This window comes from Heptranchias perlo, chromosome 5, assembly GCF_035084215.1.
Source record: "Heptranchias perlo isolate sHepPer1 chromosome 5, sHepPer1.hap1, whole genome shotgun sequence".
NCBI lineage: Eukaryota > Metazoa > Chordata > Chondrichthyes > Hexanchiformes > Hexanchidae > Heptranchias > Heptranchias perlo.
In genome coordinates, this window is record NC_090329.1 from 60,751,570 (window position 1) to 60,769,093 (window position 17,524).

The 17,524-nt window shown below is 42.2% G+C and overlaps 1 protein-coding gene across 3 annotated transcripts in view; it reads left to right on the forward strand.

The window, feature by feature from the left end:
• Window positions 1-17,524, forward strand: part of ccm2 (CCM2 scaffold protein) — a 98,887-nt gene that overhangs the window by 50,502 nt on the left and 30,861 nt on the right. For all 3 annotated transcript variants that reach the window (XM_067984465.1, XM_067984464.1, XM_067984466.1), the window contains 2 exons: window positions 3,610-3,693; window positions 10,954-11,137. In XM_067984465.1, the coding sequence (XP_067840566.1) occupies window positions 3,610-3,693; window positions 10,954-11,137 (268 nt within the window). The remainder of the gene's footprint in view (window positions 1-3,609; window positions 3,694-10,953; window positions 11,138-17,524) is intronic.

Below are 17,524 nucleotides of genomic sequence, written 5' to 3' on the forward strand. Positions count from 1 at the left end.
AGCATCCTGATGGCCACCCCAGCTCAAGTCAAAAACAAACCTGTAGAGCAGAATAAAACTCTGCACTAAATTGAAAATCTCATAATTAAATCTTGTAACTATTTAACAACAGGAAATTATTGCAGTTTTATTTTTACCATATTGATTACTATTTGTAAAATTCCTGATTCTAGTGCCGAAGAAAGTAATCTAATTTAGAAACTACTATAAGCATTAGGGGCAGCTAACTAGTTGCTCTTTTGTTGAAGTGCAACTTCCTCCCCTTTTCTGTCTTGCTGAACTCTTAGCATGATCTGGTCGCTGTTGTTAATTGGGTGGTTGCAGCAGTCATATGCACTGGACTAAGGGGTGGCAGGAAATGTAATTTTGTGAGGAGGTGGAAGTGCGGTTGAGTGAGCAACAATTAAGTAAGCATGGTCAAATGGGGAGCAGCAGAAAAACTAGAGTTGAAGTTTGAGATTTTTAAATATTTTTTGATAGAAAAATGAAGAATATACCTGAGGTGGGACATGAAAATAAGAATAGGTTAGATAGGTGGTTGAAGGATAGGGGATTAAAAGCATATGTGTACTAAGTAGGCATGTGGGACTCTGATGACTGCTCATGTGGAGGATAAACATCAGCATGGACTTGTTGGACCAAATGACCTATTTTCTTGTAATTTTTTTTGTAATGCTCTCTATCTTTGGGGAATGGGGAAGATGAGGAACACAATGTTGGCGAATATGGCAAGAGTATAAGTGGAGGGAGCTTACATGGAAGTTTAAGCATTATGCTGCACACGTGCAGATGCATGCCATGGGGAAAGTATAGACAAGTCGGCAAAACTGAAGCCTCAGGCACCTGACAGATTAGGCCTTGGGAGACAAAACTTATTGGGCTAGATTTCCAACAGGAACAAGGTATGTTCATGGTTAGAACCATAGAAAAGATACAGCACAGAAGGGGCCATTCAGCCCATCGTGTCCGCACCGGCTCGAAGAACAACTAGGTGCCCATTCTAATCCCACCTTTCAGCACCTGGTCCGTAGCCCTGCAGCTTACAGCACTTTAGGTGCAGGTCCAGGTACTTTTTAAATTGATTTTTTTGTGGGTTTATAAATTGTATTTTGTGTTCATTTTATGTAGTCAGCTGAATCAGTAAAATGGCCAACAAGAAAATGAGCAATTTAGATGCTCTGTTTTCTGCTACTAACTGATCTTTCATCGGTACCCACCAAGGCATGGAACTGTTAGTGATTCATTCAGATTTACTCAATTGAATACTTGATTTTTAATTTGGATAAATGATAGAGATGCTGGCCGTGCTCTAGTGCCGCCAGAAACGTGTTGGGCAGAACTTACATCCACCCCGTCTCCATATGATTTTCTCCCAAATCATAGGAATAGGGTAATTTATATATTGGGGGGTGGATGCCTATGCCTCCCTCCTGCAGACATACATATTGCTGACATTAGCTGGGTCGTATCTGGCAGGATTTCTGGGGGAGCCTGGGAAGCCCAAAACTGATGGGGTACGGGTGAAAGAAGTGCCTGCTAGCCGTCTGTCAGATGTTCGGTGCAGCAATTAAGGAATGGAAAGCTAGCAGAGATGGGTTCCACCAAATTTCCAGCCCCCCATACCTGGGATACCTGACTTCCTCCCCATAAGAGTGGAAGTTCTTGGTCATGATTATCAGCCAAACACTTTGTCCCGAGGATGTGTGACGCCCCGAGGCCACACTTTAGATGTGAGATCTTTAAAAAGATGTGACACTATGGACATGCATTGCATTTAGTCTTTAAAGTGCAGTAATAACAGCGATGGTTAAATAATTTTGTGCAACTTGTGGAGTCTGAGGCCCTAGGTGTGCCACACATGTTTTATAAATGTTGCTGAGGTGGTCTCCATTTTATGTAGTCCCAGGCCCACGGCGTGCCCCACATGTGAGCTGAAGTATCTCTTATCCAAAGTTTTATTTCAAGAGTCAATGAAACTCTGCTGCATTATGGTGATGCACCTGTTTTAGAATTCTCTTGAAGATGGTGCCTCTTGGTACATGGGGTTTTATGATGCATACAAAACTGACAGGCAGGCAAAGACCAGCTAGTCCATCAAGCCTGTCCCACACTATGATAGCTGGAGTATCGTGACTAGACACTTCGTACCTTTCCTCCACCTCCCCGCCCCCCCCCACCCCCAAGCCATGTAATCCCCTAGGAGAGGCAAAAACCCAGGGCCAATAAGGGAAAAGATATTCTGTAAAATTCCTCTCCGACCCCCTCAGGCATTTGAAAAGTATTGCTTTTAATTGTAATTTCCCCCACAAAAAATGGTGAAATTACATTACTTGGATTTCATCTCCACGATCAGTGATGTGAACGGAGAAGATTGTTTTTCCACCTAAGTTTGTCTCTCAAACTAGCCTAGCTTATATTACAGAACTGCTAAGGAGAGGTTCCCTGTTATTGGGCTGTTGATATCCTGAATTCGCTCCATTTATTCTTTTTGTGAAGTGTTGAATACTTCAATTTTGGTGGCTGTGGAGGAGCGAGAATATCTATATAGGCCCAAGCATTGTTGGTAAGTACAGGCAGCAGGGATAAGATGAAAGCCCAGAGGTAGAGATCAAAATGACTACGAGATATTATGTACATGGTATGCCACCTCGTTTGTCACGGGGTGGGGGGGAAGGAGCACTAACATAAAATGAGGTGTAAATTCTGTTCTTTAATTACTGACTTCTGATGTTTTTATGTATTAAAAAAAATGTATAATAACATGGCAGAATCTCTGGATGAAACCTTTAGAGAGTGAAGACTTGCATTCAATTGGTCTGGGCTGGATTTGAGACCAGATGCTAGAGGTGAAAGGAAAGGAGACTGCATCAGTCTCCCCACATAGACCCTTTCTAAGAACATATACTTATAACAGTTTGGCTCCCTATTCTGCCACTGAGTTTACAAAACTTTGTCAACCTGCATAGTTCAGCAGTGGGTCTTCTGAAGCCAGATCTTAAAGGATTCTACCCAGAGACTTGTTCAGGTCAGGAGAACATCATGATAGGTTTTGGGTCTGAGGCAATATCCACAGGCATAAGAGAATCTAATCTTACAAGTTTCTTATCTGTTCCACATGTTGCTCAAATCAGTGTGGTCATATTCTGAATACTAAAATTTCATGCAGGGGTGCTCAATTCATTGAGGAGCTGGCCACTCCCTTGAGGTTACATTAACATCGTGATGGTATACTGGATTGAATTGTGGCCAGTTTTTAAAGAGTGTAGTCACCTGGAGCACTAGGGAGATAGGACACAGTGTATGTTTGCAGTGTGTACTTTGTGAAAATATTTTGAAGCAAATAATTAAGTTTGAGGACTTTATATATAGATAACTAAAATCATTTAAGTCGCACCTTCATGTATATTTTTATGCCTTTCAAATATAGAACAAAAACCTGTAATTAGCCTTCTGTTAAAACTATAAAATGAGTGACTTGTATGCAGATTTTTCTTGCACTATTATCCTTTTGTGCACTTTCGATAATTTATTTGCCTGCATTCCACAAATTTCATTCAAATTTGTTGAACTTTTTAATTGATTAAAGATCCTCTCTTTTTTTAATTTTAGTATTTAGGGCAGCTCACATCAGTGCCTGGGTACCTGAATCCATCCAGTCGAACTGAGATATTGCACTTGTTAGATAATGCAAGGGTGAGTAACGCTCTGTTGATAGTAATGTGGTTGGGGAGGTTATTTACAAATAAAATCAGGTCTGCCTTGTACAGAAGGACGTGACTTGGAATTTTAATCTGTTAGTGAATAATGGTCATAAAATTAGCAAACTTCCAAACTGTTTGATTCAGACTGACCTGCATGATAAATCGAGACTAAACATGTGAAGTGAGATGTTGTGTTGTAAATCTAGCTACAATTACATTTCAACCAGCAGATAGAATGCTGGCAATAATAAAACCACACTAAATTTCAGCCTTATAAAATGCACTTAGTGAATTAGACAAAATCACAAATATCCTATCCAGCCTCCTTGCAAGATTTTTGTTGAAAATTAAATGGTTGTGCCCAAATGTTGTCAATTGTGCAGCTTGATAGACCTAAATTGCTTTTTTTCCCTTCGAGAAGGCATTGACTCCTTGCTAGGGTACAGTTCCATGGGTGTCCTCTGGTACCTTGTCCACCTAGCCATTATTTATCTATGAGCATGATAGTGTGTCGTTGGGCTGTTTGAGCCCAGGTGCATTATAAATCAGCTCCGTTCTGTCCTCACCCATGTCCATATGCACCCATGGACGTGTGAGCACTCATTTCCACAATAACGATCCAGCAGGAGAACACTGGACACTTTATTCCCTCCTTGCTAACAACCATGAGATGCTAAAGGCTAATTGAGCTTAGGAACAGGTGTGTGCCATTCCACCATTCAATTAGATCATGTCTGATCTGTACCTCAACTCCATTTACCTGCCTTTGATCCATATCCTTTGATACCATTACCTAATTTAAAAAAAAATATCAATCTTAGTCTTGAAAATTTCAATTGCTAGTCTCCCCAGCCTTTTGTGGGAAGAAATTCCAGATTTCCACTGCCCTTTGTGTGGAAGTCTGGTTCCTGAATGGGCTAGCACTAATTTTAAGATTGTGCCCCCTTATTCTGGATTCCCCCACCAGAGAAAATAGCTTCTCTGTGTATCTACTTTTGAATTCATGTTATCATTTTAAACACCTCAATTAGATCACCCCTCAGACTTCTAAACTCAAGGGAATACAAGGCAAGTTTATGCAATGTGGCTTCATAATTTAACCCTTTAAGCCCTGGTATTCTGGTGAATCTGCATTGTACCCCCTCCAAGGCCAATATAACCTGAGGTGCAGAGGCCAAAACAGAAGGCAGTACTCGGGATGGGGGTCTGACCAAAGCTCTGCACAACTGAAGCATAGCTTCCTTCCCTTTGTATTACAACCCCTTTGACATAAAGGCCAACATTCCATTAGCCTTTTTCATTACTTTTTGTACCTGTGCACTAGCTTGTAGTGATTTGTCTACTGGACATGCATATCCCTTTGCTCCTCCATAATTTCTAGTGCCTCTCCATTAAGAAAATATTCCGAATTGTCTGTCTTGGATCCAGTGTGGATGACCTCACACTTCCCCACATTGAACTCTTGTCTGTCACAGTTTTGTCCAAGCACTTAATCTGTCTCTGTCCCTTTTTTAACTTCCTGCTCCTATCTACACAACTTACTGTGCCCTCCTACCTTAGTGTCATCTGCATACTTGGATACACTACTCTCTCTTCCTTCATCCAAGTCATTGATGTATATGGTGAAAAGCTACGGCCCCAGTATGGATCTCTGGGGGAACGTCACTTGTCACATCCAACCAATCAGAGGACACTCCCTTTATCTCTACCGTCTCTTAGCTCCCAACTAATTACTAATCCGTGTCATAAGATTACCTCCAACTCTGTGCGTGCTCATTTTTGCTAATAATCTCTTGTGCGCCACCTTAACAAATGTCTTCTGGAAGTCCATATGGACAACATCCATAGACTCTCTCCTGTCCACCATGTTCGTGACCTCTTCCAAAAAAAAATTCAACCTACCCTTTACAAATCAATGTCGACTCTCTGATCAGTTCATGCTTGTTTAAATGCTCAGTCACTGTGTCACTGAGATTCAGGTAACTTCCCCACAACTGACATTAAACTGACAGGTCTATAGTTTCCTGGTTTTTCTCTCCCCCTCCTGGCTTAAATAATGGAGTGACAATTGTAATTTTCCAATCCAAGCACAGTTCACGAATGTAGAGAGCTTTGGAAAATTACGACTAACGTATCTGCAATTTCCTCACTTGTTTCTTGTAATACACTAGCGTCATGTCCTGGAGATTTGTCTGTCTTAAGTCCCATTTATTTTCTCCATTAGCATTTTTATTGTATTAAATCCAAATAAGTTTCCCACTCCCTCCCCCACCCCCGACTTATTTTTAGGATCGCTTGTACCGCTGGTATTTTGCCGCCATCTACCGTGAAAACAGATACAAAGTGTTCATTTAACAAATCTGCCATTTCCTTATTATCCATTATAGTACCTGTCTTTAATGGGCCCACATTCCCCCTTACCACCCAATATATTTATAAAAACTTTTACTCTTGGAAGTTGTCCTATTCCCTTTTTTTGCATGTCTCGTTTTGTATCCCTTTTTTTTGATAGCTCTCCCAGTCTGCTGGATTTCCACTTTTCCTTGTATTTGTGCAGCCTTTCCTTTTAGCTTAATACTGTCTCTTGCTTTGTTTGTTGACCATGGTTGTTTAACTGTACAAGTGGAGATTTTGCCTTTTAGGGGCATGTACTTGTTTTGTATTGTACTGAAAACTTCACACTGTTGGTGTGTAGGTTTACCCATTAATGCTAAGCCTAGTTTACTGTGGTCAATTTATTTCTCACCGCTTTGAAATTTGCCTTAGTGAAATTTAAACTCTTGTGTCCCCTTCTCAAACCTAATATCAAATTCAACCATATTGTCACAATTTGCAACATGTTCCTTTACATAGGAACAGGAGTAGGCCATTCAGCCCCTCGTGCCTGCTCTGCCATTTGATAAGGTCATGGCTGATCTGTGATCTAGCTCCATATACCTGCCTTTGGCCCATATCCCTTAATACCTTTGGTTGCCAAAAAGCTATCTATCTCAGATTTAAATTTATCAATTGAGCTAGTATCAATTGCCGTTTGCGGAAGAGAGTTCCAAACTTCTACAACCCTTTGTGTATAGAAATGTTTTCTAATCTCGCTCCTGAAAGGTCTGGCTCTAATTTTTAGACTGTGCCCCCTACTCCCAAAATCCCTAACCAGCGGAAATAGTTTCTCTCTATCCACCCTATCTGTTCCCCTTAATATCTTACAAACTTTGATCAGATCACCCCTTAACCTTCGAAACTCCAGAGAATACAACCCCAATTTGTGTAATCTCTCCTCTTAACTTAACCCTTGAAGTCCGGGTATCATTCTAGTAAACCTACGCTGCACTCCCTCCAAGGCCAGTATGTCCTTCGGAAGGTGCGGTGCCCAGAACTGCTCACAGTACTCCAGGTGCGGTCTAACCAGGGTTTTGTATAGCTGCAGCATAACTTCTGCCCCCTTGTACTCTAGTCCTCTAGATATAAAGGCCAGCATTCCATTTGCCTTCTTGATTATTTTCTGCACCTGTTCATGACACTTCAATGATCTATGTACCTGAACCCTGAAGTCCCTTTGGACATCCACAGTTTTTAACTTTTTACCATTTAGAAAGTACCCTGTTCTATCCTTTTTTGATCCAAAGTGAATGACCTCATATTTGTCTACATTGAATCCCATTCACCTAATCTATCAATATCGCTTTGTAATTTTATGTTTTCATCTCCACTGCTTACAATGCCACCAATCTTTGTGTCATCGGCAAACATAGATATGAGACTTTCTATGACTTCATCTAAGTCGTTAATAAATATTGTGAATAATTGAGGCCCCAAGACAGATCCCTGTGGGACTCCACTAGTCACATCCTGCCAATGTGAGTACCTTCCCATTATCCCTACTCTGTCGCCTTTCGCTCAGCCAACTTCCTAACCAAGTCCCTACTTTTCCCTCAATTCCATGGGCTTCTATCTTAGCCAACAGTCTGTTATGTGGGACCTTATCAAATGCCTTCTGGAAGTCCATATAAATAACATCCATTGACATTCCCCTGTCCACTACTTTAGTCACCTCTTCAAAAAAAATTCAATCAGGTTTGTCAGGCACGACAAATCATGCTGGCTCTCTGATTAACTGAAAATTCTCGGTGTTCAGTCACCCTATCCTTAATTATAGACTCCAGCATTTTCCCTACAACAGATGTTAGGCTAACTGGTCTATAATTCCCTGGTTTCCCTCTCTCTCCTTTCTTAAAAAGCAGAGTGACATGTGCAATTTTCCAATCTAGAGGGACAGTTCCTGAATCTAGACAGCTTTGAAAGATTATAGTTAGGGCATCCGCAATGTGCTCACCTACTTCCTTTAAAACCCTGGGATGGAAACCATCTGGTCCTGGGGATTTGTCACTCTTTAGTGCTATTATTTTCTTCATTACTGTTGCTTTACTTATGTTAATTTTACCGAGTCCCTGTCCCCGATTCAATATTTGTTTTCTTGGGCTTTCCGGCATGCTATCCTCTTTTTCGACTGTAAATACTGACGCAAAGTAATTGTTCAACATGTCTGCCATTTCCCCATTGTCAATGACAATATCCCCACTTTCAGTTTTTAAGGGGCCAACACTGCTCCTGACCACCCTCTTTTTCCTAATATAACTATAAAAGTTCTTCGTATTGGTTTTGATATCCCTTGCAAGTTTTTTTTCATACACTCTTTTTGTAGCTCTTACTATCTGTTTTGTGACCCTTTGTTGATCTTTGTATCTTTCCCATTCGCCAGGATCTGTGCCATTTTTTGCCTTTTTGTATGCCCTTTCCTTTATGTCTTATACTGTCCCTTACCTCTTTAGTTGTCCATGGCTGTTTTTTTTTGGCAAGTAGAGTTCTTGCCCCTCGGGTATAAACCGATTCTGTATCACATTAAATATTTCTTTAAACATTTCCCACTGATCATCAGTCGTTTTACCCATTAACAGATTTGTCCAGTTTACTGTAGACAGTCTCTGTCTCATCCCATAGAAGTCGGCCTTTCCCAAGTCTAGAATCTTAGCAGCTGATTCACTTTTTTCCCTTTCAAACACTACATTGAACTCGATCATGTTATGATCACTATTGGATAGATGTTCACGCACAGTTAAGCCGTTAACTAAATCTGGTTCATTACTCATTACTAAATCTAGTATGGCTTGCCCCCTTGTTGCCTCTAGGACATACTGCTGTAGAAAACTATCCTGGACACACTCAAGAAATTCACTATCTTTCTGACAGTTGCTAGTCTGCTTTTCCCAATCTATGTGAAGGTTAAAGTCCCCCATTAAGACTACTATGCCTTTCTTACACGCTTGTCTAATCTCTGCATTTATATAATCTAGCACTTCAGAGCTGCTGCCAGGGCTCCTATATTCAACTCCCACTATAGTCTTAGATCCTTTCCTATTTCTCAATTCAACCCATAAGGTCTCTGTTGGCTGCTTACCTCTCGTTATATCCCCCTTTATCATTGAAGTGATTTCATCTCTAATCATTAAGGCTATTCCTCCCCCTCTTCCATTTTCCCTATCTCTCCTGTAGACCTTATAACCTGGTATATTTAGTTCCCAATCCTGACCATCCTGCAGCCATGTCTCAGTAATAGCTATCATGTCATACCCTCCAATTTGAATTTGAACCTGTAGTTCATTGAATTTATTCCTTATACTCCTTAGAGTGAGATTGTTAACTAATTCTGGTTTGTTACTCATCACTAAATCTAGTATGCCCTTATCCCTTGTCGGTTGTAAAACATATTCTAGAAAACTGTCCTCAATACATTCTATAATTTCAGTGCCTTTACTACTTGAGTTATTCTGCTTCTCCCAGTCTGAAAATTAAAATCTCCCATTATAACCCCATTTCTGCTTCATGCTTCCCTGATTTCTCTCTCTATACATCCTCCTTCCACTATATCACTACTGTCAGAAGGTCTGTAGACAAAGTTTTGCATCCTTTATTGTTCCTTAGTTCTACCCATACTGTTTCCACTGCCTGTTCATCCTTACTGATTTCTTTTCACTGTTGTAATTGTCTTATCAATATTGCTACTCCTTTCTGAAGATCCTGTAGCCTGGAATATTTAGCTTCTAATCATACCTAGCTTATAGCTAGATCTCTGAAATGGCTGCATCATTTCCTTTAAGCCCCATTTGTGCTTCTAACTCGTATTTGGGTAACTGTCCCCACCCTCCCCGTATGCCCTGATGGTGTATTTCCTACATTTTTTTGACCTATTTTGGTCGCTGATGTTCTGTACATTGCTATACAGGCAATTTAATACTTTATTTTTCATCACTCATGCTGAAATTATTTTATTACTTCCCATGAAGCTTTTCAGTTCCCTGAGTGTTTATTAACTTTATCTCCTTTCATACTCTGACTTTTGCCCTTATCTGCTCCTAGCACAGCCATAACTAAACATGGCTAACTCATCGCTTATTGCTGATTGATTTGTATGGCTCAGCTACTTGGATGAACTTGCTGACTTTTTGGGGAGACGGACAGCGTCAGTGACTCAGTGGTAGCACGCTTGCCTCTGAGTCAGTAGGTTGTGGGTTCAAGCCCCACTCCAGAGATTTGAGCACATAATCTAGGTTGACACTTCAGAGCAGTACTGAGGGCGTACTGCACAGTTTGAGGTGCCGTCTTCCAGATGAGATGTTAAACTGGCGCCCTGACTGCCCCCTCAGGTGGACGTAAAAGATCCTACTGCATTTTTCAAAGAAGAGCAGGAGAGTTCTCCTGGTGTCCTGGGCAACATTTACCCCTCAACTAACATCGCTGTAACAGATTATATGGTCATTTTACCTCATTGCTGCTGGTGGGACCTTGCTATGCACAAATTGGCTGTTGTATTTCCCTATAATAAGTGTTTACACATTTTTTTAAAAATACTTCATTGGCTGTAAAGTGCTTTAGGACATCCTGAGGTCGTGAAAGCCAATGAAGAAACAGCAAGTTCTTAACATTTTGTTACTGATAACTAGTTAGGCTTTGTTATTTGAAAATAAGCATTTAATAGGAATATTAACTGTTTGTAAACTTAAAACCTGAACTTGTATTCACTATTTAGAAATGCTCCTGTTTGTGCTGCAGCTGTTAATTAGTAACTTAATTAAACTAGTTCTTGGGCAGAAGTCATTTATCTCATGTCAGATGAGGGGATAGTAGCTTCTTATCCTTGGAGCATTTGCTTAAAGTAATAAACCATCTCATTTTACAAGTGATGTATCTTAATTTTTAGAGGGCACATCAGCTCCCAGGGCCGCTAACACAAGAACAAGATGCAGTGATTAGTGTGTCCGCATACAATATTAAACTGATGTGGCGGGATGGAGAAGACATTATCCTCAGAGTTCCAATCCATGACATTGCAGCAGTCTCTTATATCCGCGATGATTTGCTTCACCTGGTCATTTTTAAAACTGGTAAGTTCCAGCGTTTTGGAGGAAGGGTCCTCATTATTGATCCTGGCTGCTTGGACAGAAAAGTGTGGAATAGTAAAGCATTTTTTTTGTAGCTTCAACACAGATCTGTATAATTAATGACCATTGTATCCTTACATAGAATTACATAGCATGTACAGCACAGAAACAGGCCATTCAGCTCAACAGGCCTATGCTGGTGTTTATGCTCCACACAAGCCTCCTCACCCCCCACTTCGTCTAACCCCATCAGCATATCCTTCTATTTCTTTCTCCCTGATGTGCTTATCTAGCTTCCCCTTAAATGCATCTACGCTGGTCAGTTCTACTCCTTGTGGTAGCGAGTTCCACATTCTAACCACTCTCTGGGTAAAGTAGTTTCTCCTGAATTCCCTATTGGGTTTAGTAGCGATTATATTTATGGTCCCTAATCCTGGTCTCCCTTGCAAGTGGAAACATCTTCTCTATGTCTACCCTTTCATAATCTTAAAGACCTCCATCGGGTCACCCCTCAGTCTTTTTTCTGGAGAAAAGAGCCCCAGCCTGCTCAATCTTTCCTGATAGGTATAGCCTCTCAGTTCTGATATCATCCTAGTGAATCTTTTTTGCACCTTCTCCAGTGTCTCTATATCCTTATAACATGGAGACCAGAACTATTCACAATACTCTGTGTGGTCTCACCAAGGTTCTGTATCCTGTTCATGTACCTTAAGTCTTACTATTTATGGCATTCCTACAGCTAAATTATATCAGTGGAATGAGCATTTTCAAGCAATATCACTTTGCACATGTTGACAATTTTTGAGCTAATTCAATATCTTTGTCATCTTGCTAAGGAGTGAAATGCATGCCACTCTTATAGCTAGTGAATCTCCTGTGATGCTTGCATTGTGAGGGTGCACTGTTTTATAAGAACAGGGATATTATACCATATAAAATAGAATTATAGGTGTGTTGCTTTAAAGTTGTGAACACTAGGGTCAGTTACAGGTCAGGCTTCAGGTCAACTAATAAGTTTGAGGAATCTGTATTTTCTTGGAGGGAAGGAATTGAAACACTGCATTTTAAGATTGCATCAGAAAGTGCAAATTACTTGTTCTGCATTTACACCTATCTTGGAGCTGTTGAATCGCTTTTAAAGTTTTTAGTTTGTTTTAACCTGTTTGGTCTGCAGCTGGCTGGGCTTCAATCGTAGGTTAGAATCTGTGAATCACATCTAAATAAAATAAAGTTGGGTAGATGAATAAATTTGGGCGATTATCATTTTGATTTGAGTACCTGAAAAGTATTACAGAACTAAGCATTATATTTACAGGAAATTTGATCAGGACAAGGCTTCGAATATATTAATGGCCAGCAAGCACTATTATGTAGCTAAAGCACCGGTTAGCTGCAGAAGTTTCACTCCATGCTGTTAGTACTGTATCTGAAACCCAACCTTCAAGTACTGCCTTCTGCGACAGTGTGATGATTCCATTTCACAGATCAGTCATCTTTGTGTGAGAATAAGAGTTTAGTATGAAGGTATATGCTGTGGATGAGATTGTAACCCGCACAAATTCCTTGCAAATAATTACTTTTCTATTTAACAATGTGTATTTCTATAGTGATGCAGAATAAGTCCCAAGGCACTTCAGAAGCATAAGGAAAAACAGACACCAAGCCCAAAAAAGGGAAAGATTAGGAGGGGTGACCAAAAGCTTGATCAAAACGGTAGGTCTTAATGGCAGAGGGTTTAGGGATGGGAGATATTGATTTTGTTGGCGACAAGGGCTTTGAAGGTGCAGGTCAGGGAGTGGTTGAGCAAATCAGCAGCTGCAGAGGTATTCTGGCGAATGGAAGGGTAGTTGGGAGGTTTAACGTGTAGCTGTGTGACTTGGAGGATGTTTTTCCAGGACACATACAGAAGTAGTAGTGTTGAGGTTGAGTGGTGAGGGATACAAGGAAGTGACCAGATATGGCCTTGTAGGTGATCAAGACCGTGAAAGAGGGCAAGATTAGTAATGTGGCCTTGAATATGGGTTGGAGAACTTATTTGGAGGGAGAGGTTTAGGGAGGACAGGAGAGCAGTAAATTTGGACAGGGCAAAGAGAATTGAGTTGCAAATTGAATTTTTTAAATTGTTTTTATTCATTCTCAGGATGTGGGCATTGCTGGCAGGGCTAGTATTTATTGGCCATCCCTAGTTGCCTTTGGGAACCGCTGCAGTCCATGTGGTGAAGGTGCTTCCACGATGCTGTTTGGTAGGGAGTTCCAAGATTTTGACCCCGTGGCGATATTTGTCCAAGTCGAGATGGTGTGTGACTGGGAGGTGATAGTGTTCCCATGCACTTGCTGCCCTTGTCCTAGGTGGTGGCGGTCATGGGTTTGGGTGATGCTGTCAAAGCCTTGGCGAGTTGCTGCAGTGCCTCGTGTAGATAGTATGCACTGCCACCATTGTGTGCCGGTGGTGGATGGGGTGCCAATCAAGCGGACTGCTTTGTCCTGGATTGTGTCGAGCTTCTTGAGTGTTGTTGGAGCTGCACTCATCCAGGCAAGTGGAGAGTATTCCATCACACCTGACTTGTGCCTTGTAGATGGTGGAAAGGCTTTGGGGAGTCATGAGGTGAGACACTTTGCTGCCGATTACCCAGCCTCTGACCTGCTCTAGTAGCCACAGAATTTATGTGGCTGGTCCAGTTAAGTTTCTGGCCGTTGGCAGCCCCCAGGATGTTGGGGGATTCGGTGACGGTAATGTCATTGAATATCATGGGGAGGTGGTTAGACGCTCATTGCCTGGCATTTGTGTGGTATGAATGTTATTTGCCACTTATCAGCTCCAACCTGGATGTTATCCATGTCTTTGCTGCATATAGGCATGGACTGCTTCATTATCTGAGGAATTGCAAATGGAGCTTGAACACTGCAATCATCAGCAGACATCCCCAATTCTGATCTTGTGATGGAGGGAAGGTCATTGATGAAGCAGCTGAAGATAGTTGGGCCTGGGACGCTGTCCTGAGAAATTCCTGCAGCGATGGGCTGAGATGGTTTGCCTCCAACCACAACCATCTTCCTTTGTGCTGGGTATGACTCCAGCCAATGTAAAGTTTTCCCCTTGATCCCCATTGACTTCAGTTTAACTAGGGCTCCTTGGTGCTACAATCGGTCAAATGCTGCCTTTTATGTAAATCGCAGCCGCTCTCACCTCACCTCTGAAATTCAGCTCTTTTGTCCATGTTTGGACCAAGGCTGCAGTGAGGTCTGGAGTCAAGTAGCCTGGCGGAACCCAAACTGAGCATCAGTGAGCAGGTTATTGGTGAGTAAGTGCCGCTTGATAACACTCTTGATGACTCCTTCCATCACTTTGAGAGTAGGCTGAAAGGGCAGTAATTGGCCAGGTTGGATTTGTTCTGCTTTTTGTGGATAGGACATACGCGGACAATTTTCCACATTGCCAGGTAGATGCCAGTATTTCTAGCTGTACTGGAACAGCTTGGCTAAAGGTGCGGCTAGTTCTGGAACACAGGTCTTCAGCACTATAGCTGGGGTGTTATTAGGACCCACAGCCTTTGCTGTGTCCAGTGCATTCAGCCATTTCTTGAGTTCACGTGGGGTGAATTAAATTGGTTCAAGACTGGCATCTGTGATGGTGGGAACTCAGGAGGCTGTGAAGGATCATTTACTTGGCACTTCTGGCAGAAGATTGCTGTGACTGCTTCAGCCTTGTCTTTTGCACTCGTGTGTTGGGCTCTGCCGTCATTGAGGATAGGGATGTTCATGGAGTCGCCTCCTCCCGTACGTTGCTTAATTGTCATCCTCCATTCACAACTGGATGTGGTTGGACTGCAGAGCTTTGACCTGATCTGTTGGTCATGGGATCGCTTAGTTTTGTCTGTAGCATGCTGCTTTTGCTGTTTAGCATACATGGAGTCCTGTGTTGTAGCTTCACCAGGTTGCCACCTCATTTTCAGGTACACCTGGTGCTGCTCCTGGCGTGCTTCTACACTCATTGAACCAGGGTTGGTCATCTGCCTTGATGGTGATAGAGGAGTGAGGGATATGCCAAGCCATGAGGTTACAGATTATGGTAGAAAAAAATTCTGCTCCTGCTGATGGCCCACAGTGCCTCATGGATGTCCAGTTGTGAGTTTCTAGATCTGTTCTTAACCTGTCCCACTTAGCACGGTGGTAATGCCACAGGACTTGATGGATGTTCGTGTGAAGATGGGACTTGGTCTCCATGAGGACCGTGTGGTGGTCACTTACCAATACCGATGCATCTGCGACAGGTAGATTGGTGAGGACAAAGTCAAGGAGGTTATTCCCTCATGTTCGTGTTCTCGCCTCCGACTGCAAGCCCAGTCTGGCAGCTATGTCCTTCAGGGCTTGGACAGCGGTGGCACTACCAAGCCACACTTGGTGATGGACATTGACGTCCACCACCCAGAGTATATTCTGTGCTCTTGTTACAATTTGGAAGAAGCACTGAGGGTGTTAAACATGGAGTACTGATTCATCAGCTGAGGGAGAGTGGTAGGTGGTAATCAGCAGGAGGTTTCTTTGCCCATGTTTGACCTGAAGCCATGAGACTTCATAGGATCCGGAGTCAATTTTGAGGTCTCTAGGGCCACTCCCACCTGACTATATAGTACTCTGGTGGGTCTGTCCGGTGTTGCAGGACATATCCAGGGATGGTGAAGAAGTCTGGGACATTGACTATTAGGTATGATTCTGTGAGTATGACAGTCTGTTGCTTGACTAGTCTGTGCGACAGCTCTCTAAACTTTGGCATCGGTCCCCAGATGTTGGTGAAGACGACTTTGCAGGGTCGACTGGGCTGTGTGCACATTCATTGTTGCTGATGCTTGGGTTGCAGCTGAGTGGTCCGTCTGTTTTTTATTCTTTTTTTTGTAGTGGTTTGATACAACTGAGTGGCTTGCTAGGCTATTTCAGAGGACAGTTAAGAGTCAACCACATTGCTGTGGGTCTTGAGTCACATATAGGCCAGACCAGGAAAGGACTGTAGGTTTCCTTCTCAGAAAGGGCTGTAGGTTTCCTTCCCTAAAAGGACGTTAATGAACTAGTTGGATTTTTACGACAATCCAAGGGCATCATGGTCACTTTACTGGTACCAGCTTTTTATTCCAGATTTATGTAGTTTTTTTAAAACTGAATTCAAATTCACAAACTACTATGTTCCAAGCCTCTGGGTTACTAGTCCAGTGACATAACTACTATGTTACCGTTCTCTAAATCACTTGGGATATGGAGTTACTTGGTACAGAGGCTGAGGGAGGAAAGGATATCTTGTGGAGAAACTTGAAGTGAGGCTTCGGTTTGTGGTAGACAACGATTTTAAGGGAGAAGCAAGTTGATTAGAATAGAGTGAGGTACTGAGAAGAAGGTGCCAAAGGAGTGGGGGAAGAGGCCAGAGTGCAACTTGCTAATAGCCATGCTCCTGGTGGGGCAGGTGGTGGAAAATATAGCCAGGTTATGCGGAAGGCATAGCTACCCATGAGCTAAGTTTCCGTTAATGCAGTTATCTACAGTAAGGTCATGGATGGGAAGGGCTGTGTTGGCTAGTGAGTGAACATTCTGAAAGGAAATGCACAGAGGGGCAGTGATCATTGATATGGGATTGACTAAATGTAATGCCATTATAATTGTCTGACTGCTCACCAAAAATGAATATTGACGGGAATAAATGGGTGCAGAAAACCTGAATGCTACTGGAAGTTATCTTTGTTTACATTCCTTCTATTTCTGGCAGCCCCTTGGAAGTTGACCACAGTGCCCGCAGTAAATATTTTCGTTAGTTAAATTCGAAGGAGCTGCGGTGAGCGTTGCCTCGCCGCTCTGCTAAATTTCTGGCCCCTTGAGTTGACTGAAGTTCACTATTGAATGAGAAATGTATGGTACTACAGAATGTGAAGTAATCATTTTTAAGTTATTCCAATGACATAATGCATTGATCTACTATTCAGTGTAGTGGATACTTTGCTGCAGTCCATGCACAGAGGTGTGAGGTCTTCCCTGAGTCTTAACGTAACACTACTTTTGTGCATCTAATTGGTGGCAAATGGATTAATATAAGAATGTAAGAAATAGGAGCAGGAGTAGGCCATATGACCCCCATGAGCCTGCTCCACTATTCAATACGATCATGGCTGATCTTCAACCTCAACTCCACTTTCCTGCCCCATCCCCATATCCCTTGATCCCCCCTAGAATCCAGAAATCTATCTATCTCAGCCTAGAATATACTCAACGACTCAGTATCCACAGCCCTCTGGGGTAGAGAATTCCAAAGATTCACAACCGTCTGAGTGAAGAAAATCCTCCTCATCTCAGTCTTAAAAAGCTGACCCCCTTATCCTGTGACTATGCACTCCAGTTCTACACACTCCA